The sequence below is a fragment of the Stylophora pistillata genome, chromosome 6 (genome assembly GCF_964205215.1).
Source record: "Stylophora pistillata chromosome 6, jaStyPist1.2, whole genome shotgun sequence".
NCBI lineage: Eukaryota > Metazoa > Cnidaria > Anthozoa > Scleractinia > Pocilloporidae > Stylophora > Stylophora pistillata.
Window position 1 is genome coordinate 23,133,858 of NC_142524.1, and position 22,417 is coordinate 23,156,274.

General features: G+C 38.0%; 1 protein-coding gene, 1 long non-coding RNA gene and 1 pseudogene across 3 annotated transcripts; all 3 read left to right on the top strand.

The window, feature by feature from the left end:
* The first annotated feature begins 1,536 nt into the window (after positions 1-1,536).
* Positions 1,537-14,154, top strand: LOC111342722 (uncharacterized). 2 transcript variants are annotated; one of them, XM_088725329.1, is made up of 8 exons: positions 1,537-1,662; positions 6,720-6,822; positions 7,333-7,690; positions 9,265-9,521; positions 10,209-10,308; positions 10,775-10,802; positions 11,594-11,723; positions 12,869-14,154. In XM_088725329.1, the coding sequence occupies exons 4-8, from the start codon at positions 9,354-9,356 to the stop codon at positions 13,382-13,384; spliced, it is 942 nt and encodes a 313-aa protein (XP_088581455.1). In that variant the 5' UTR covers positions 1,537-1,662; positions 6,720-6,822; positions 7,333-7,690; positions 9,265-9,353; the 3' UTR covers positions 13,385-14,154. The 2 variants fall into 2 exon arrangements, with proteins under 2 accessions (XP_088581455.1, XP_022805567.2); XM_022949832.2 differs by lacking the exons at positions 1,537-1,662; positions 6,720-6,822; positions 7,333-7,690 and adding an exon at positions 7,702-8,009.
* Positions 3,204-5,584, top strand: LOC148728868 (melanocortin receptor 5-like; annotated as a pseudogene).
* A 1,370-nt stretch (positions 14,155-15,524) lies between the features above and the next one.
* LOC148728869 (uncharacterized) lies at positions 15,525-16,745 on the top strand. Its single transcript, XR_015988847.1, has 2 exons — positions 15,525-15,698; positions 16,274-16,745. It is a non-coding gene; the product is annotated as an uncharacterized LOC148728869 (long non-coding RNA).
* The last annotated feature ends 5,672 nt before the right edge of the window (positions 16,746-22,417 follow it).

Sequence of the window (22,417 nt, forward strand, 5' to 3'; positions counted from 1 at the left end):
TAATTATATCTGCACTCAATAGTATCTGAGCAAGTTTTAAACTTCATGGACGAATTTACCATGATTTTACTTAAAATTGTGTTATTTCACTCGAACCACTGTATCTCGTGAACTGTTCGGACTTTGGGGAAAATTTTTGGCAGGCTTTCGACTTGGACCAGTACCAGTAAGTACACAGAATAGTATCAAATTCTGTAGGGTATCATGTAGACTCAAATTTTGATATTGCTTGGATCTCACGAGGACACGTTCTTACGCATATTCGAATGCAGTATTCTAGGAGTCTCGACAGCATTGATTGGGTTTAAATAAAAGCGATATCGAATTCGCGACTTCTTTGTCTTTTGTGGTCAGTTGACTGTAATTTAAAGTTACAAACATTTGTAATACATTAGTGCTAATATAATAAACAAATTAGTTCATGATTCACTTGTACGATTTTTATACACTTGTTGTGAGGTATCACAAACTCACTCGCTCGAAGACTCTCTCGTTTGTTTGCAATTCACAGCTCCTGCAAATCCTACGCGCTCACCCACCATGAAGTAATCTATATTTAAGTTATTTTGTTCCATCAAAGATAAGTTTGATCTATCGACTGGAGTACAGTTATTCATGAGGCGAAACAACACAAAGCTGGGGTTTTGAAAAGGCATCTATTCTCGCACAAAATTCCATTCTGAAATGGAATTTCATTCCAAAGCTATTGCAAGAGTTACCAATGTACTGAATGGTTTATATTGTGCAAGAGGAGTGCGGGGGAATTCCCTTTTTTTTCGTACTACTATTCCATAGCTCCCATTTTCTTCAATATCTTAAGGTCCTATCGACCAATATCTATTCTTGCACGCCAGATGGTTTCGTGGTAGAGCCAATTTATACTGTGAACGCCTGGGTGCCGTCGTTTATGCACCTCGAGCTCCCGAATGTTTACAAAAACTTCCAATGTGAAACTGGTGCAGAACTTATTGCTATTTATTACAGGGCACTACTGCTTTCAAACACTAATTTTGAATCATTTTTGTCGTTCCATTATCATTTCCATCCTCCTCGATTTTTGTATCAATTAGTTTTTTCTTCTTTTATTGTCAAGTGAGCTGGTGTCTAGACAATGACAGGGCACGCTATCTTCTATCAAGCTTTCAATTGTCAATACTTCCTTGGGGGCTAATTAACAATCCCAGAGTTCTATTGTAGACACTCAGACCCTGTCGGTTGAGCGACTTCTACATAATGAGTATATTGATAAAAATCCACACTATTTCTGTGTGTTCACAAAATTTTTCACAACACGGCTTTCTATGTAAAGTCAACCGTGAAAATCTTATACGGACAACTAAAGGCCGCATGTTTTTGCAACTAATTGCAAATCATCTCATGGATTTTCCGAACCTCAAACATGAGTTTTCTTTATAAACCGTTTATATATTTTGTTTTGTGTCTCATTCTTCTAAGCAGGTGTTTGGTACCTGGCAGTCTAGTTAAGTCTTACACCCGTGAGCCTTTATAAAACTGTTTCATCAGGGTTATATCTTAATTCGCAAAGACGATCTGAAAAGGGAGTTTCCAAAAAATCTCCGAGAATGAAATTGTGTTCTCTACTCCTGCAGTGCACTTTCTTTGTAGCTGTTCTCTTCTGGAGAACGGCTTTTACGCTCCAAGGTAAGAAACAAACATAACTGCACTACATTCGCTCTTATATTTTTAAGCTTTTTCTTATTGTGTGTTTTTTCTATTTTCTCTTTTCTCGCAATTCACGAGGTTCATCACAGAACGCATCTTAGGCTATCGGCGTTTAATTTTCCACAGCTTTAGTTACGCTGAATCTATTAGAACAGCAAATCGATTCATAGCAAATTTGTTTGAAAGACTTTCTTTCATCGGTAAAGATACGCTTCTGATCTGACGAAAATGTGTTTACAACAAGTTATTTTGGTCTTTGTTGAGTACGAATATTATTTGAGATAATTAGAATATTCGTTTGTATTTACACACAAGCGGCCGAGTGAGTTTTTCCTTGTTTCATTGATTATTTCTTGTGGATTATGGCGGCAGATACCTGGTTGCATATCCGTTTTAGAAATTATTAAACGAATTAATCAGAATAGCATTCATACATCAGCTTTCTACTTAAAGTATTCATCGAAGTTGAAAGGATGGTTTACATTTTTACAAATGTTTTTTTTTTACTCTGGCAACTGCATAGAGTGAAAAGGTAAAGCCAACAGAGCCGGTAGCTTTTGCTATTCCGAGTGTCTGCTCTCATGAACTTCAGTAAACTTTCGTTTTACTATTAACAATTAAAGATAAAAAAAGGAAGGTGAAAGAAAGACACAGTTCGCAACAGTCCTCCTCCCGCGTGCTTACACCTGTTTCGTTATCGTCAGACAGTGCCACAAACAATTATCTCATTTAGTTATGTTTCGCAATCGTTTTCTTCAGATGCAAGAATAGATAATTTCTTTATTTACTTTCCTCGCTGTGGTTATAAAAGGCGGATTTCTATCAAGACTGCAAAGATTTTTTAACCTGACTCGTTGGAGAGTTTCGACTGTAGCAACTCGTGCCACGAGTGACACTCACAAATTTACTCAGGACCTAAGTGTAGATGTTTTGTGAATCAATCTGAATCCCCTTTGTACCTTTGATATCTCTACCCAATCACGCACTTGCAGTCTAAAAAAAGGCCATCAGAAAACTTTTGGATAGAATGCGCAACAAAACAAGTTTTAAATGATGAGGTTAACATCTTACTACAACAAAGATATCTCATAGACCTTCCAAAGATTGCGAGAAAATGGGCAATAATTTTCTGTTCTGAACAATTAAGCTCATGAAATACCCACAAAACAATCGGTGGTTTTAAATTAACCCATCTTTAATTTTAATGAACCATTCGGATTCATAGTTCTGACAGCTTTTTCCTGATTTGAATTGGAAGGCGTTCTTGATCATGTTCTTACAGTTTACTACAGTGAGGGTGAAGGAAAGTACATGTAATAAAAAACACGGGCGATCAAAATTAAAGTTTCAATGTAAAACAACTCCTTCATAACTAAACGTTCATATTTTTTTTGTTAAAAGAGTCTGTTCGATAATTGGAAGCGAAATTTGTCCTATTTCTTGACACAAAGCACAGCTGTCTAAACTGCTGTATTGCATATCATCAAGAGCAAGCCTTGTCATTTAAATCTAGAAAACATACAAATCAAGATCTTTCAAGATGCTCGCAAGCTTTCTTAGAAGTCCATCTTAATATAAAATTTGTTGTGGAACTTATGGCACGAGCAAACCTATCTGAAGATGTCGGGAAACATACCCAAACATTGGAAAACATAGTTTGTATTTCGGGCTGGAAGGGTGATATAGACGACTATTTGATAATCATCGCAACAACCAACGTTTTCTTATCCTTTGTGGCATTTTTTGGCAATACTTTAATCTTGATCGCCCTTAGCAAAGAATCTATGCTTTATCCACCATCCAAACTTCTTTATCGTTGTCTGGCAACAACTGATATCTATGTCGGTCTTATATCAGAGCCTTCGTCTGTTGTCTACTGGCTGTCGTTAGTTCGTGAGGATTGGAAACTCTGCCACTGTGCCCTAACAACGAGTTTTCTAACCTACTATGTACTCTCTTTAGTTTCTCTGTTAACGATGACCGCAATAAGCGTCGACAGACTTCTTGCCTTATTGCTGGGGCAGAGATTCAGGCACGCTGTTACTCTAAAACGAACTTATGTAGTTCTCGTCATTTTTTGGGTTTTTTCGATAAGCGCTGCAATATCACACTTTATAAATTACCGTATAGCCGGCTGGTGTAACTATGGTGTCGTATTGCTTCGTTTTATAACAGCAACATTATCGTACACAAAAATTTGTTGTGCTCTCCGAAAAAATCAAATACAAGGGCGAATTCACGCCCCACAACATCCTGGCGAGCCAGTTCCACTGAACTTGTCTCGATACAGAAAGGCTGTGAACGGTGCACTGTGGGTGCAGTTGGCTTTAGTCGTTTGCTATCTACCATATAGTATAACGACAGGACTTGTTCAATCTCAAAGCGAACTGTCCTCATTAGAGTTTATAGTCTTGGAAAGTACAGTAACTTTAGTTTACTTAAACTCATCGCTTAACCCGTTTCTTTATTGCTGAAAGGTTAGTGAAATAAGAAAAGCAGTGAGGGAGACAATCTCAAAAGCTCTTTGCTCTTTCTTAAGTTAGGTTATCATTGAGTGAGAGCACGTGTTGTCTCTCTTACAATCCGCGATTCTTAATTAACAAATGATTCAAAATCTATCTAAAAAAATTGGTTTTCGAATTATACATATAATATTGAATAGAATGAGTAAAATGGCATATTTTATATCTAAGGGGACCGAAGACGAACTTGATATTTGATTCAGTCCGCCAATGCGTTTTTCGTATCGAAGTGATGGACTTGCGCGCCTCGGAATAGTTGGAATGGAAGTGAAGGATAATATTATATTGGTCCGTGCCAATGGCAAATGGAATAACTCTTCTCTTCAAAGAAGTAGCTTGCTCACTCCAACGTGAACAACTTCATGTAGTTTCATAAAACATATCGGAGAAGACTTTGATGTACGCTCAATTCACATGTATTTTACAGATCCCGATAATTATTTTTGGCTTGGGCGGTTACAGTCTCGCTAAGGTTTCAACGAAATCATCCTCTTAATTCCAGATGAATCCCTAACACTTGGCATTAGGTCTCATTATAATTATCATTATCGCTAGCATTATTGTTTTTATTAATATCACAATTTTTTTTGCAGTGCTTAACTTAAATGAAAGTTCGTGACCTAACTCATTTTTTACTTATAAATGTATCCATGGCTTATATTGCGAGAGATGATTGTTGAAGAGGTATCTAAAGGTTGAACAGCCGGCGCTAATTGTTTATATTTTAAAAGAATTTATATCAACTTTTCATGCTGCAGTTCTGTGGCTGTTTCAATCAGTTACAACTTTTATGATGCCTTAGCCTTTTGTAATAATTACCTTTTATTCAAATTATTGAACTTCTGAGTAAATATGACGTTAGGATCGTGCATCATACGTATCTAATACTGCAGTTCAAAATATATGAACTTCATATGTTCATTGAATCTGATTTATCACTTTCACGGGTTTATTACGAATCAACTTAACAGCCTGCTCCCATTTGGCTTGTTGGCTCAATTGGTAGAGCGCTGCACTAGTATCACAGAGGTCAGTGGTTCGAATCCCGTACAGGCCTGATTTTTTTCAGGTCTGATTTTCGCTATTGCATAAACAGCGCTATCTACTGCGAGAATCGTGCATCATACGTATCTAATACTGCAGTTCAAAATATATGAACTTCATATATTCATTGTATCTGATTTATCACTTTAACGGGTTTATTACGAATCAACTTAACAGCCTGCTCCCAGTTGGCTTGTTAGCTCAATTAGTAGAGCGCTGCACTAGTATCGCAGAGGTCAGTGGTTCGAATCCCGTACAGGCCTGATTTTTTTCAGCTCTGATTTTCGCTATTGCATAAACAGCGCTATCTACCGCGAGGATCGTGCATCATACGTATGACGTTATTTTTAAAATCATTCAAACTTATCCCAGCTGCTCCTTGTTTGACATGATTTCTAATAAAGAGAGCTGAAAGGTAAATATGACTTATTTGGCACTTGGGTCTTTTTCCTTGCTTTACTGTAAAACTTGATAATGTCGAATATGTCTACCATTCGTTATTCATAAGTTTCCCCTAATGAGCTACCGTTTTTTGCCAAGATGAAGGAACCAAAATTTTAATATCTTAGGTGGTCCTTTAAGTTTCTTAAGTCTATTCCATTAAGGGAAAAATATATTGATCGACTTCTACTAAATTGTTCACGTCTTGTTCAATATCTTCAAGACCTATTGACGAATTCCCCCCAAATCTTAAGATATTGACTGATTAGCATGCGATGACAGTTATCTTGAGTTTTCAACTTTAACTTAAAATAATTTGGGAGAATGGTGGAGGAGCCATCGAAGCTCCTAGTGAGATTTCCCCTCTTCTTGTACGCCAGGGTGTTTTTCAAATAATAACGAAGTTCTATGCTGTGAATACTTGGACGCCGTCGCTTACAAGCCACCTGAATCTTTGCTTAAAAAAATCGATTTGGAAAACTCGCAAAACAAACCAAAATAAATAATAAATTATGGCAATGAGTTACAAGGAATTATCAAAAACGCTACTGCTTTTCAAACCAAACCGTGAAAATCTCGAACAAACAAATGAGAAGCAGCTGTCTTTTTAATATCAATTTTGAATCATATCTGGTCGCTCTATTCTCCACAATTTTCTCTCCTTTTTTCTCTGTTTCTTGTTTTCAATTTTTTCCTTTTTTGGGGAGTTTTGGATAGTAAGCTGGTATCTAGAAATTAAACACTGGTTAACATAAGTTGCAGATCGATCAATTGTACAAAACTGCCTTATTCCGGTTAAACTAGTTTGAAAGCAGATATACAATTATTAAGAACTTTTCATAATGGGGTTCAATTCTCTGCTTGTACATAGCTTGCAGCTGTTTCTGTTTTTCTCTCTTTGGAAATGTTAACTCAACATTGCAAAGTATGCAAAAATAAGATACACCCTTCTACAATGACTGCTAACTCAAATGGGAGATTTCTTTGTTGGTTTGTTGTCGAATTGTCAAATTTTATTGTTATTATTAGGTGCCATCCAGTTAAATCGATGCAAGTGCGACACACATCTGGGCAGCTGAAGAAACAAAATCACCGGTCGAGAGTTAAATCTCTTAACAACTTTTGGTATATTGTGAGTAATGAACTCATTTTTTATTTTGTTTTGCTTGTGTGTGTGTGTGTTTCTTGAATGGCGTGTATTCAAAAAGTTACTTATACCTAAGTCTCGGTGAAAAAGGTGGATAATTACGGGTATATTCATTTTTGCAAGTAGCTTTAAATTTAAGTCATCAATGTCTTGTAATAGTTTTCACAAATTTGGAAGTTTTGTTATTTGTCTTTCGAGTTCTAGTATATCGAAAATTTAAGAAGAAAAGTTCAAAAACTGCCCTACAACCTACATATTGATAAACCAATGGAATTCCGGATCGAATCTTTATAACAAAGCTTCACCAGTAAAATTCAGGTCTATGCTAGACTGAATGTATAGTGGTATTGCACTATCGTACCATCTTTTCGAGCTATAAATATAGATATATGCCTTGATATTCATGCACTTTGAACGCACAGGCTAACTCAAAAGTGGGTGATGCCCGCCTTCAAGTGAAAACATAACGGCAGGTGTTTGCATTGTCTATTGCAGCCCTTCCGAACTCAGCTGCTTCAGACACTCAACCACCGTCCAGCCATTCGTTCTCAGCTCACTAATTGAAGAGAGCATGGAAAAACCTTACTTCCAGTCCTACTTCACAGCACATGGAAACATAATGATGATAAGCTCTTACGATGAAATCTTCAAATTGCGATGATACCTTGAAGGCCTGGCATCTCCTCCCTTCTTGAAAATAATCGCTCGGGGTTAATTGAAAAAGCCAGGGTTGTATTGTTGCCACCTGGATATTTGCATAACATACCACTCTTGTAGGACCTACGAGCGAGGATAACGAGTTGTTTGAATGTGTTACAAGAATTTGTTTACAGAACCACTCTCTCTGTTCAAGGTAAGGCGTAAAAAGTTTTAAACGATTAACAATAGGGCACATTTCTTTAAAATCGATTTAGAGTCAGCATTTGGCTTCTCCATTTTATAAATGAGTTCTGTTCATGAAAGATTTTTGTAACTTGTTATTCTTTCGATAAAACAGGTGTAAATTATCCAATAGTCTAATTTCTTCGTCGAGGCACCACTCAAAAAATTAGTTCGTTAACGGCTGCATTATTTTGGCAAGGGCGATCTGGAACAAATGTTTTCAAAGAAACTCTTGCACTTCTTGTTGTTTGTGCCCGTGATGTTTTGGAGAACGACTTTTACGCTAAAAGGTAAGAAAATAGTTAAGTGCATAGCATTCGCTCGTTGAATTCAATTACTCCATTGCGTAACCTTAATACGAAAATCGGTCCAGTAGTGAAGCAATCTCAAAAAAGCTTTAAAAGGTCGGAAGATCTGGAAGCAATGGAAACAAAGACTCTCTTAGTTAACCTTGGATACCTTGTTTACAATGTAAATGTAATTCGTGTCATGAGAGTTACAGATAGGCTACCATCCATTTACTCCGTCATTAGCAAACACCGACAAGGGCCAAGTATTCTTTATGAAAATTTAAGATCTTTAGGAAATGCCGTAAAACACTCGAGTGCCCTATTTATGAGTTGTTGCTTATTGAAAGAAATAAAATAATAAAATAAAAAACTAGTTTGAACACTCAAACAGACTCCATTCCAGCAAAATAGTTCACTTACTATGCCATTCTTTTGAATCCAAATTCTAATGTTGTCTTTCACATCATCGTTGTCTATAGATATCTTCGGAATCTCTTCTCATTGGCATTTGCTTATGGTGACATGTCGTTGCCGAAAAGTCATCTTTTAATTATAATAGCCTTACTTTTTATCTTCACTGTTACTATAAGAAGAGATAATTACGTTACTTTTGTTTCGCTCTCTATTTTTGTTCTTTATACAGATTGTGTTCACTTGGCAACTCTTTTGCCATTTTCATCAATAAAGCTGTAATTTAACTAGATTAAAAAGTTAACAAGTTCTTCCATTTAATGATATCCTGATAGGAATGTTGAGTGTTCAGACCATTAATTTCCAAATATCGAACAGTTCTTGACCGTTATCCGAGCGAGTATAGAGCTCTTTTATAATGGGAGATATGATTATTATTTCTAAACGGCACATGCAAATCAGACCTATTGGCTTGCTTTTGAATGAAAGTTCTATTGTTCTGAAACAGTTTATCCAGACTGGAGAGCCAATTTACATAAACATCAAGAAATAGCCATAGGCCCATCGTTTATGAAAATGGGTTATGGTTAAATTAAAATTGATAATATCAAAACAACAAGTCATAAAAAAGAATCGAAAGATGCATTTATTCAGAGAGCCAATAAGAACTAAGCTTGAAACAAGCAAACACCGAGGAAACTCATGAGAGCACGACTTGTATGTAAATGGCTAGTAGTGTTATCAGTTGAAAACTGACGAGACTTTTCCGACCAATAAAATGACTACTGATAAGGCTAAGGATATTGAGCCAAGAAAATGCTGACGTTTAATCTTTGTTTCCTAGATCATTGCCGGAGACTAAAGTTTGGCTCCCCATTTTATAACAAAGCACTTGTTAATCATGTGATTAAGAACATAACCTTACGATTGGGAATGCGTCGTTCTTGTAGAGGGCAATGCACTTTGGACGACAACTGCGTGTCGTACAACATTGGTCCTCCAATAAAAGACCAAGTTACATGTCAGCTGAGTGATTCTGATCACGTCCAGCATCCTAAAGATCTTGTAACTCGAGGAGGGTTTATGTATCAGAGCAGTCAGGTGAGATATTTCAACTACGAACGATTCTATGTTAATCTGTAGGTTTCCCTGTGTTACGGAAGAACGAAACTCATTTATTTGGCTCGCCCTTTCCTTTTTTTTTTTTTTGCGTTTTCAGGGACCTCAACTTCATCTTGGTCCCTAAAGACGCAAAAAAAGGAACGGCGAATATCCAGCCATCTTGACCCCATGCTTCGTCATTAACGTGTTCTGATAAAGATAGTATATAACGCGCGCTGCCATTGGTTAAAGAGCGAGTTTTATCAGAGTACAAAACACTGCGTCGATCCAGCCAACTCGTACAATGTGTGACCATCTCCCGGACTTCTCTCTTGCTTTTTTCCTCATTTTAAAGTGAAATTTCGGGCCGGCAGGTAGCAACAGATGAGCCAAACAATGGTTTGTAAACATGCTAAGCGCCGTAACTGAGGTTATTATAACGTAAGCAGAGACGAAAACCAACAAAGAGAAAGCGAAATGTACTTTCCCAGTACTTACAGTAGTAGTTTCATGAAACAGGAATGATGAAAAATACAACTTGCTCAACTGATACTGGCCCAAACGGGCCCAAACTAGCCCAACTGATACACTCCCTTGGTGCTCTAGCCGCTTCTTGAGTGCTTCACAACAGAACAGTCAAGAGCATAGTCAAGGCTTACTTATTTGTTAAATATGATTTCTCGACAGAACTCATGCTTAACTAACCCATGTCCACACAATGCGACCTGCTTAAATGGATACTTCTGTGCATGTCACTTTGGTTACACTGGAAACAAGTGCAAGATAGGTAAGAATATCTTTACAATACTAAATTACTAGCTCTGCGGGTGACCTCATTAGAGTGGAATTCTAAATTCTGATTTGGAATCCCAAATTTTTAGGAAGAGCCTATAATATGGTCCATTTCCAGTCACAGGTAACTTACGCTTGTTAGATATTTGTCAATTCAAACAAATTCGTGAAAATGTGCAATTAAAGGGACCACTTTGACAATCTGAATCAGACATGAGAAATAGATCATACAATAATTTTTTTCCCAGATATTTTTAACACTACGTCATTCAGCAATAGATTCCTAAACAAGAAGAGGACATGCAGATTGCGATACTTAATTGTTAGAATGATTTTTAAGAAAATTTTTCGGTTCAAGATTTCCTAAAAGAATTCTAATTTGTATAAGGAACTCTACATATAGTATGATTTATTCTCAACAATTTTTTGTTTTTTTTCTGTATCCTTACCTTTCTTCCCAGGAAATAGCTGCAGCAATCTGCTTGACTCGTAAGTTGCGATTCTCTAGTAAACTGATTTAAAGCAAAAGATGAATCAGGCCTAGAAAGTGAATTCTCAAGAACCTATTTCAATACTAAACTTTTAACTTACCTCCTGTCAAGTCAGGTTTAAGTTTAGTCGAGAATTATTAAATTATGCTAGCACCTCGAGCATTTCTTGAACAGACCAACGATAGGGTGGGTCTAACGATTTAAGACCACAACGATGATTAGTCGAGCATATTTCATAATCACGAACCTGGATTTCGTGCTTAGTGACCTAAAAATTGAGTTCAAGAAACCAGCTTTGGAATACGAATTGTACCTGATCTATTCTGTCCTACCGATCCTTTCTTGTCTAAAACTTGAAGGTTCCTGAGACTGGGAGATATGCTATATTTAGAGGAGTTTTGGAATGGTTCAACATACTGATCTTAAAAATATTGAAAGTTATAAAGTGGAGTTTTTCCCTTAGTAACATCAAGAAAATGCCTTCAACTTAACTCATAGTTGTGGAACATAATTATCCAAAGCCCACAATTGTATGCATTGATCGTTAGAACTGTTGTCGGGAATAGCAACGACCAGACGAAATTTTTCTTCAATGTTTTTGGTTAATTACCATATAACCTTCGACAACAGCCGTTCTGAAATTCTCGAAATTCATAGATAAATGGCAACTGGGCTCCTAGTGTTAACTATTCTACTCACATGCAAGTTTAATTTCTCTTGACACTTTGCCCCATGACGTTAATTTGATCAAAATTATACACTTGTAAGTAAGCTGCTATCGTTGTTCAGGTCCGAAGGTAACCGAGCTTACTCCTTGACCGTGGGATCAGTGTCGCTTCCAGTGTATTGTCATATGACCAGTCTTGGTGCATGCGGAGGTGGTGGATGGACGCTCGTTATGAAAATAAATGGCAACAAGGTACCAAGAAACTTTCAAACTTTATTAGCTCGTTCTCTCTTCAGTTGGGTCTGTAAATGTAAATACTGTTTTGCAAAGGGGCACGCAGGCGAGTATAGTGGAGTTATCGAATCGAAGAAAAGTCGCGTAGGAGACATTTTTGGTTTTCTGATGGATAAGTAGAACTGGTTTTAAGGAAAGGTTTTGGCTGAAGTACCCTGACTTAAGCAATCTCACGCCAAGATGTGAATCAGCTGTGCAGCATAAATTGTCAATGATATAGTTTGTTCTGAATCTTTTAATAAAGAGACTTGTCGATTTAAAGTTCAGCGAGTAGCGTAGAGACCATTGATTAACAATTATTCGCCGAACGCGACGTGATGTTGCTGGTTAATCCCTGAAACCAAGTCCAGGGGATTATTCAAAAATATTCTCTGCGCATGAGGCGAATAACTGTTTGAGTATAAATTCTCAGGCGCTTTACAATTCTGTTGTAAATACAGAAAGCACTGCATATACTTTTTCATAATTGTATCAAAAGATAAGCGAACAATATTGTAATTTGACTAGCAAAAACTTAAAAAAAAAGGTGTTTCGCCGAACTCAGTAGCATCTTATGTGCTCTTCGCATTTGAATTTTCTTCTATTGTGTATATCACTTCTTTGCGTGACATTTACAAAACGCGAGGCAGCCATTTGAAATTCAGCGCCCCTGCTAGAATCACCTCGTGCGAGGTGATTAGAGTGAGATATGACGCAATCTTCGACCAATCAGAGCGCGTGCATCTCTGTTATAACCTAAGCAATATCACAAACCTAAGCGCTTTTTTTTTAATTATTATTATTACTACAACCATTATTTTTATTATTATTTATGGGATTTTGAAACCCTTCTAGTTCTGCTAACTCTTTATATTGTGACATGCAACGATTAAGGCAGTAAACGCTTCCCTTTCACCGATAAAGGGTAAAAAAGCTGGAGAGTCCGAATATGACTCCACGCCAATCAGTCATCATTAAGGCTTGTTTCCGTTCTACACGAGAACTAGAGTCAAACATTTCAAAGGTATTGTGTAACAAAACAAATACCCAATTCAAAGAATTGTTATCTAGACTGTTGCAATGAAGGATTGAATTCAAGTAAAAAAAATATCATCTAACTTCAGGGAACCTTCCATTATGATTCGAAGTACTGGAGCGACAAAAATTTCTTCAACCTTGTAGGAGGAAGGACTGGGTTTGACTCACAAGAGACCAAGTTACCGACTTATTGGAATACACCTTTCTCCAAGATCTGTCTCGGTATGAAGGTTAACCAAAAACAGCCCAACTTCATTGTCATTAACAAAAAGGCTGACTCTTTGTACTCATTGATTGCTGATGGAAAATACCGCAACACATCATTGGGTCGTGACACGTGGAAGACGCTGATAGGTTCGCAAGCTTCCTTGCAGCTTTACTGCAACATGGAGGGCTTCAACTGTGACTGCGTAAAGGTTAAAACTAGAATTGGTATCGTTGCTAACGAGTATGCAAATGCCTGCGATTTTTGCGATTCAAGAATTGGTTTTGGTGGCGCAGGAGTATATGATGTCAATAACACGTGTGGTAACGTTGCTGTTTGGTATCCTGACAATGGTGACAGATACACTAAAGCCGTGGGATACATTTTTGTTCAGTAATATTGCTCTAGCATGTTGTCCGTAATGTTTACAACAAAGCTATCAAAGAATCACTCCGGCGCGCGTCAGACTGTTTCATAATATTTTTAAAGATTTGATTTCATTGTTGTTGCCAGTTATCAACATTTATCATATTCTCCTTTCTTTTTCGCAAATAGTTATCTTTCCGCATAGGGGTACATAACTAAAAACTATTGAGGCTCCACTTATGGAGGGTTGTAGAAACTTTTAAAAGCCATTTTAACGATTTTGAATGATATTGATGTGTATAACAAGTCTCCCACCCCCCCTCCATCCTTATTTTAACGCCAAAAATTACCCCTTTGGACTCGAATTCAAGGGAAGTTTTGTCCTGCCGTCCTCAACGAACGTTAATCCCCGCTAAAGCGGACAAAGAACCGTCCTTTGATAACGTACACGGTATGGGCTTTTCCTCTTAAAAAAAAAAGGGGGGGAGTATTTCACTTTTGTTTATAAAGTTTGAAATCACCTTATCAATAAAGTATACCTGGTGATTATAACAAAAATGTTGCACCTACATGTATGACATACAAATTTAAAAAATATTCAATTATTGTATTCAGCATAATGATATCCACTGTTTTTCTCTTTCTATATAGTATGTTATTCAAGTTAATAAAACTTTTGAAAGTTCTATATTTAAGCTCCTTATTGTGTGAAGGCCATTCGATTGCAAGTGCTTTCATTATAGACCTATGAAATGCTTTGAATGGAAAACAACTCAAGACAAGATCTGCCGAGGTCTCATGTCATGGAAGGATATGAATTTAATAATACATCACCTTTATGATTTATACTCTCAAGCAAGATATGCAGAGACATAGTACATTTTCACGATATAGAGATAATCGATGTTGCTAAGGTCAGTTGTTTCCTTGTTAATACTAGTTTTATCAACTGAATTGATAATGTAAATTGGCCACCGTGAAGAGTTTAAAAGCTGATATTTCGAGCGTAAGCCCTTCGTCAGAACAAGGCATATTTTAGAGCCAGGTGAAAGGAATTGACTGGGGTTATAAATCGAGTTAATTCCTCTCTGGTAGGGGAGGTAGCGCCGATACAGTCGTCAATGTAGCGACCTTAGATTTCAGATTTTGGGCCGTTGTATTGACTGAAAAATTGGTGTTCAACAAAACCTACGAAAAGACTGGCGTAGCTGGGCCCCATTTTTTTATCCATGGACAGGCCATTAGCTTTTTGTAATGATTGTCCCTGAGTGAGAAACAATCGAATTTGGCTAAGCTTCATGAGTTGTGCACTCGAAAAGTACTTTTAGAGCGCCTCATTCATGAAGCTCCCGCGTTACATAGGCTTCATCGCTTTTCCACTTCACCATAGCGCGGAAACAGAATTTTCTTTTTTTTTTACCAATTTTTTTTTTACTTGCACGACGGACCTCGCCGAAAAGGAGGGACTGTTCGTAGCCTACGTTTGAGGTGCTAGAATCATCCTCTTTGTCATAAAAGGGGATTTTAATTGAACGCGGCAAAGGAATTATTCAACGTCTTGCTTAACTAAGAATTAGTCGGTTGTTTTAGAAATGGGAACAAAATTTGAGCCCTTACGGAGAACGGATTTCTCTGAGTCGAAAAGTGGAAGATTGTCTGGGATTGTAACTACGGTTTTAAGGTTTTCTGGTAATCAGTCGCTAATAAATTACAATTTAAGAAGTCTGGTGATCCACTGTGGGTATCAGTCTTAGGTCTGTTATCTTTGCCTCTATGCCAAATATACATACGATGGAGATCTACGAAGCAAAAATAGACGAAAGTCACGGAAAAGATTTAAAAGGAATTCTCGTAAAATGTTTGAAGCGAGCGACTTTTTAAAAAACTTATGCTTGGGCTTATGTCATTTATGAGCTCAGTTGGATAAAATCACACGAAGCTCTTGACTATCGACTATATATATTTCTTCATGTTAAAGCCGACAAATGCATCTCCAGAGGATTATCTTTCCGTTTATTTTCACTCTTGCCAAATGCAAAGAAATCGATTTTGAGACTTGAGTATCGCTTTCAAGTAAACACCAGTTATCAATTATTAACTAACGCCAAGTAAAACGCTTTGAATAAATAAGCTGTTCCTCATGAATTGAATGAAAGCTGGCACAATTACAAAGAAGATCATGCTGAAAAGAATTAACAAGCAAGTTTCATCGGATATGATTGTGAATTGGCGCATTTCTCGTGAAGTCAATCTCAGAATACGTTCCCGCACCATGTCGAATTCGCTTCTTTTCTTTCTTCTGTTACCGTTTTGCCGTTTGATGTCTGCTTCTGTCACGTCGTAAGGTCTGTTTTACCCTTAATCATTTAAGAAAGGAAGATAATGAAGGGAAATTAGTCCTACGCTATAGTTAGAATCTAAGACTTGTCATTTATTTCAACTTGAAGTCTTCATCATTATAGAAAATATTTATTATGCGTCATAGGTAGCAAATAAACCGTTTAAGTCAGTTCTCATTTGAACGAGTTTCTTTCAGACGACTTCCCCTTCATCGTTGGTCTTGTAGTAATGCATCCCGTTTTAAAAAAATTCTCCAATATTTTTGGAATCTTATGTGTGAAAATACTCTATTCATGAAAGATGTCGTCTGGGGACAAGCGGGAAGTTATTCTTTTGTTAACCAGCTCTTCTTATTTGTGTCCGCTGCATCGATTTGTTGCTGGTAATGTCCCTGCCTTGTCATTGTCGTCCACTGTAATTGGCTAAAGCTGTAGTGGTCTCCCTGCTTGAGATAATAAGGAGAAGCTAAATGTATATGAATGGGTCTAGACGGAGTGGAGGTCTAAATTTCTAAATCATCATCATTATTGTAATAACAGTTGTTATTAATTATCCCTTCATTCTGGCTATTCTGACGCAGATCAATGCCGTACTTTAAACTTTAAGCCTGGCAGGGCATTTCATGGCAAACGCCTCATGAACCACGGGATCCGCACCGTTGAAGTCAAGGTGAAGGAGTTTTGCAAAATGTTATGTTTTATGGAGCCGGACTATGTCAGCATCAATCTTGATAAACGAGTTGATGAAAATGGAAACTATAAATGCGAATTTAATATAATGTTACTCACGAAGGACATGCGCATGAGATGACAGAGGAAGAACATTCCTTTTATCATGCAGCTGAAGTAGGTTTAATCTTTACCTTTTCGAAGGAAAGGAGCTACTTTGAACTTTGAACTTGAACTTTATTTTTATTTAGACACGGTAAATCTATCAGATAAAATAATAATATTATTACAATCTATTATTACAGTTACAATCTATTTTAATCTATATAAACATGATCTAAAATTTAAAAGTAAAATAGAAAAAAATAAAGAAATTCTGCTTTACATAGATGCCGTGTGTGTTTTGTCGATTCAGAGGAAGAAATTGCGACAACCATTTCGGAAGGATTGAAGTGATTTTGCTTGCCGCAATTCAGGGGACAAGCTATTCCATATAACCGCACCGTTATAGCTAAAGCTATTTTTCAGGAAATTGGTGCGAGGCAATGGAACAGCTAGTTTGTTTTCAGAGTTCCTTAGATTATATGGAGGATCATATTTAGTGAAAAGAGAACCAAGATAGTCGGGCGCAAGACCATGTATAGATTTATAGACCATGGTGGCCACTTGTATTTGTCGCTGAGTATCTAACCGTCTCCAGTTAAGTTGCACAAAAAGAGGATCAGCGCTTGTGTCATAACTGGAGAAGGTCAGAATACGGGCAGCCCGGTTTTGCAACTTTTGGAGCTTATTCGAAAGACCCTTGTTACAATGCCCCCAGACCTCGCTGCAGTAATTAAAGTACGGTTGAACTAAGACATTGAAAACGGACTCAAGCGTGGTTCGATTAACAAAAGGCCTACAACGTTTAATTGCTCCAATGCCCGATGCGATTTTCTTGGCTATTTTTTCAATGTGCATATTCCATGAAAGGTTTTCGTCAATATGTACACCCAGAGATTTGACTGAGCTAACTTGTTTAATTATGTCACCACCTATGATTAGTTTAGGGGAAGTATCGTAGGTACCTATCCTTTGCCGCGATCCAATTAACATGAATTCAGTTTTAGATGAATTTAGAGTCAATTTGTTAATTTGTTTGCTAGGCTCATGATCGCTTCAATTCTTTTTTTTTTTTTTCTTTTTTCTTTTTCCAATCTGTTTAATCTATTCTTTATACAACAAGATAAGTACTCCCCGGTCTTACCAGTAGATTTTAATCGATTCTATTTCCATTTGAAATTCGAAATGAGAGGGATAGATTTCAGAATCACTGATAACCCAAGCGACATTGCATATATTTTAATATGTATGTTATGGTTGTATAATTTCTCTTTCGACCTCAGAGCGCTTGTGTTAAAAACCCTTGTAAGAAGAACGCTATTTGTCAAAGTGGTTTTACAGAGAAAAGACATCGCTGTTTGTGCACTACTGGAATCAAAGGTCGTGACTGTGACCTAGGTAAATTGTTTAATTAATGATTAAAAACCTGCACAGGCTCTTGCAGGCTAATTCTTTAGTCGAAGTTTACTCACCGTTATATTCAGAATATTACTAGCGGGCGTAATTTGCCCCGAGCTTCAAATGGAGGGAAATATCCAAAACAATTATATCAGCATAATTTCAAGAGAGGTGAAGCTATAGTCTTTGTTATCCTTCAAATATTCCTTGCAAAAGCGCGGAAAAAAAATTTAAATAGCCTACCGCCGAAAACGGATTGTCGAATCCACCAAAACTTTTAAGTAAAATAATACATTTCTGTTCTTCTGTAACACCTGGCAGTATTCTTCAGACTTAAATTCAGTTTTGAAGGAAGACTACATTGTTTATCATTGCATTGGACGCTATTCAGCAGGTGTTGCTGCGAAAATGTAGATACCTTTGTTTATACCGTTCTGCCACTTTGCCTGTTTATAGCGTTTACTTCTTTGACGACGTAGAGTACTTGTCAGAATTTGTATATTTTGTTATTTTGAAACAAACGACACCGCAACCCCTACGACTACAGCAACCATACCGTACATTAAAGGCATGTCTGAAAACATCTCGCGCATCTTACTACCCTTCAATATCCGCGTCGCCCACAAACCCATCACCACACTACGTCAGTTACTAACCAACGTTAAAGACAAAGACGAACCGAGGAACAGACAGGGAACGATTTATAAGATCAATTGTTCCGACTGCCAAGCCTCCTACATCGGTGAGACTGGCAGAAACCTCACAACAAGACTGACTGAACACAGACGGGCGACGAGGAAAGGTGATGTCAGCAATCACATTGCTGAACACCATCGACTTACCAACCACAACATTGACTGGGACTCTGCGCAATGCCTAACCTACAGCACTGACTATTTTCAACGACTGACTCTGGAAAGCTGGTTTACTAACTTAGAACAGACTCCCCTAAACAGATGTCAACAACTACCCGCCCCATACAAACGACTCATTCACGACATAAACATCACAAACGACCGAAAAAGAACAACCTAGCTTTACCGACAGACCGAAACAGACCAATCACGACCGACTTACGTCACTTGAGTCTTACAGCCAATAACATCACGGCAAAACCAACCGATCATTTCACACGAACTGGAATAAGAACATTCTACTGACAACAATCATTCACTTGACTCTGATGATGACTTCCGCACAGGTTGTCGAAACGTCAGTCACTGCCACCGACAACAGTCCTTCTCAGGACTACACTCACCCGGACGATCAGACTACACCTTCACATGTATTGCGTAGTTTGCCAGTTATTGTGGTTGTGCTCATATCTTCGCGCAATATTACTAAATTGATGTTGCCTTATTGATCATACAATGAAATATATGAAGTTCATATATTTTGTACTACGGTATTAGATACATATGATGCACGATCCTCGCAGTAGATAGCGCTATTTAAGCAATAGCGAAAATCAGACCTGAAAAAAATATCAGGCCTGTACGGGATTCGAACCACTGACCTCTGCGATACTAGTGCAGCGCTCTACCAATTGAGCTAACAAGCCAACTGGGAGCAGCCCGTTAAGTTGATTCGTAATAAACCCGTACAGGCCTGATTTTTTCAGGTCTGATTTTCGCTATTGCATAAATAGCGCTCTCTACTGCGAGGATCGTGCATCATACGTATCTATAACCGCAGTTCAAAATATATGAACTTCATATATTCATCGTATATGAAGAGATGTAATGGTTCTTGGCAGAACATTTTCTAATAAAGTGTAAACCACATCGAATATGATACTGAATATTCAGGACTACCTCACTTATGAGAAAACAAATTTTCTTTCCAATAAAAAGTTATTTGTTTGTAAAACAACAATTAGCAGAATCGTCACTACTTTCACCACCAGTCGGTAACTCAAAGGCACCTGTGTAGTTGAGTATCTCATCCAAAAACCAAACGCCGCGTACATTATCATTATTAGGGACCTTAGGCAAATGACGGCAACGGCAACGAGGACGTAGAATAACAAAAGATGTAATTGGCAGAACAATAGCTCAGCACGTGCGTTTTAAAACTTAGCACATTTCTTAGCCGTCCTTTGCAAAACAACAAGATGAAATCACCAAACTTTGCGTCGTCTTTGAACCGAAACCGTGACGGCAAATTATTTTAATTTCCATTTAGAACTCAACGCTACTTTTATACGTTATGTTGAGGTTGAGTTGTGGCGCCGTATGAGATGGTAAATGCATGCAGCCATTTTCGAAATTCGAAAAATAATTTATTGGCTGTAAAACATCAAACAGAAGAATCATCACTACTTTCACCACCAGCCGGTAACACAAAGGCATCTGCGTAGTTGAGCATCACACCCAAAAAACAAACGCCGAGTTCCCATTATCATTATTACTAAGGCACAAGCACAGCCGACCGAAAACATCTGGAATGTGAGTACTTCTTGCTGCAGTCCTTTTGACATCAGTCAGCTGGATGGAAAACCTTCATTTCTTGCAAACGCCAGAAAAACACAAATAACATCTAACTATCCTCTGGTGAAAACATTTCTCTAAGGTGATCGACTTGCAAGGTGATATATATCTGTTGCCCTTTTTCTTACCTACTGATGATGATACGAACTAATAAAAAAGGTTCTCCAGACGGACTAAAGACGAAGGGCTAACGCTCGAAACGTCAGCTTTAAAACTCTTTACGGTGGTTTATTTACTTCAGTTGATAAAACCAAAGTTACTTGGACTGTAGAAGTAGTTGTTTAGAAGTAGTTCTGTAGAAGTAGTTGTTTAGACTACTAAATTGTTTTGTTCCGACTACTAAAATAATTTTTTCAGACTACTAAGATAACTTCAAGCGAAAAGCACATGTTTCTATATACCATAATAGCACGTAACGCAGCAAAAAATGTCCTCAGTAGGGTGGTCCCGTCATAAGTCCAGTCTCACGGGGGGGGGCGTGAGATCCTCCCACTGCAGGTCCGGGCCTGAACAAGATTAACAAAGCGGACGAACTGACTCTTAAATTACCCCCCTCGGTTTATTACGAGAGTGTAAAATGTTTTAAATGAAAATCCTGGCTACTTACTCCGTGTGTCTTATATGTCCGACCATATCTAGTGTGGGCTCCTTCGATGCTATTTTCTGAAATGTGAAATCTCGGTAAGGTTGTACCGGCCACCCGGCTCTCCACATCCCCACCTCTTGCTATTCAAACCTAAACATAGCTTTCCCTACGTTTTTTTTAGTCCTGATTTCCTATCATCAGAATAACTCGACTCTGATGAGGACTAGTGCTCGGGCTATCGAAACGTCAGTCACTTACAGGGCCACTTTATCCGGTCGATCAGACTGTGCGATAAACCGTAGTCTGAGAGCAGGCTCGCATACGCGCTGCAGCACGAGCGACAAAAGAAAAGAGGCAAGGAAATCGTGTAAAGCGATTTGTTAGAAAATTGACGAGATGCATCGCAAATTACATTTATAGCTTTCTCAGCAGGCTCGATATTGTTTCTAATTCATTTAAGGAGGCTGGACATAGTTTCTTTGGCGCGCACAGACTGGGTTCTAATTAACCCGGGACTTTTTAAAAGTTGCAAAGTTGCAAAACAAACAAACAAACAAACATGGCCGCCGCGCGTAGGCCAAAATTATTTTTTCATCTGCCTAGTACACTATGTTTTACGCCTATAGGTAGGCTGCCTACACTTTCTTCTAACTTTATTAGTAGTGTGTTTCAAAAACGGAAAGCTGCAACACTCTCCAATGACCATAATACGCGTGAATCCGGCCGTAAATACGATCGCGATCGTCGGAGCTATTTTCCCACATCGTGGCTGGTTTCCGGAACACTAAATAGGTGCTACCTACATGCAATATCAGTAGCTACGCTTCTCGAGTCAACAAGTCACTGTCAAAACTGTGAATGGTGAGAGAACTTTGCTCAAAGAGAATGTTCCAGTACCCTCCTGAGCGAGGTCTTCAATCTCTTACCACTTTCCTTTCCAGCAGTACGCATTGTCACACCGTTTTAATTGGCCATAATTCTTATGTGTTCGACACTCCTTCACTCCTAGATGTGCTGGAAATTCAACTAAAGAAACATTATCGTCGAAAAACGTGTTTCTCGCCGATAGCCTTCCACTCATCAAAACACTCACTCGCCAAAGGTGGTAACGCTCTTCTCAATCCTGACGGAAAACCATGTAAAAGCAATCTTCCTTCTGTGTATCAAGCTGTTTTTTTATGAAGATTTCAACGCTCACGATGCTTTGGAAGATGTACGTGCCGTCCACTGTGTCCTCTTTCAATCCCCGTTGCAGCTAACAAGCGCTGGCATTGTAAACAACAGCAACGTAAAATCCACCTCCTTTGCTTTCGAAGACATGGAATTTCTTGACGGACGCCGCGAACGCATGCAAACTTTCAAAGACAAGCTCTATTCACAGGGCGATAACGGGCTCCTCGTCAAAGAAAACATCATTCAGAAAATTGCAGAAGGCGGCCTGTGTTACGATGACTTATTTAAAAGATCTTTACAACAACGGT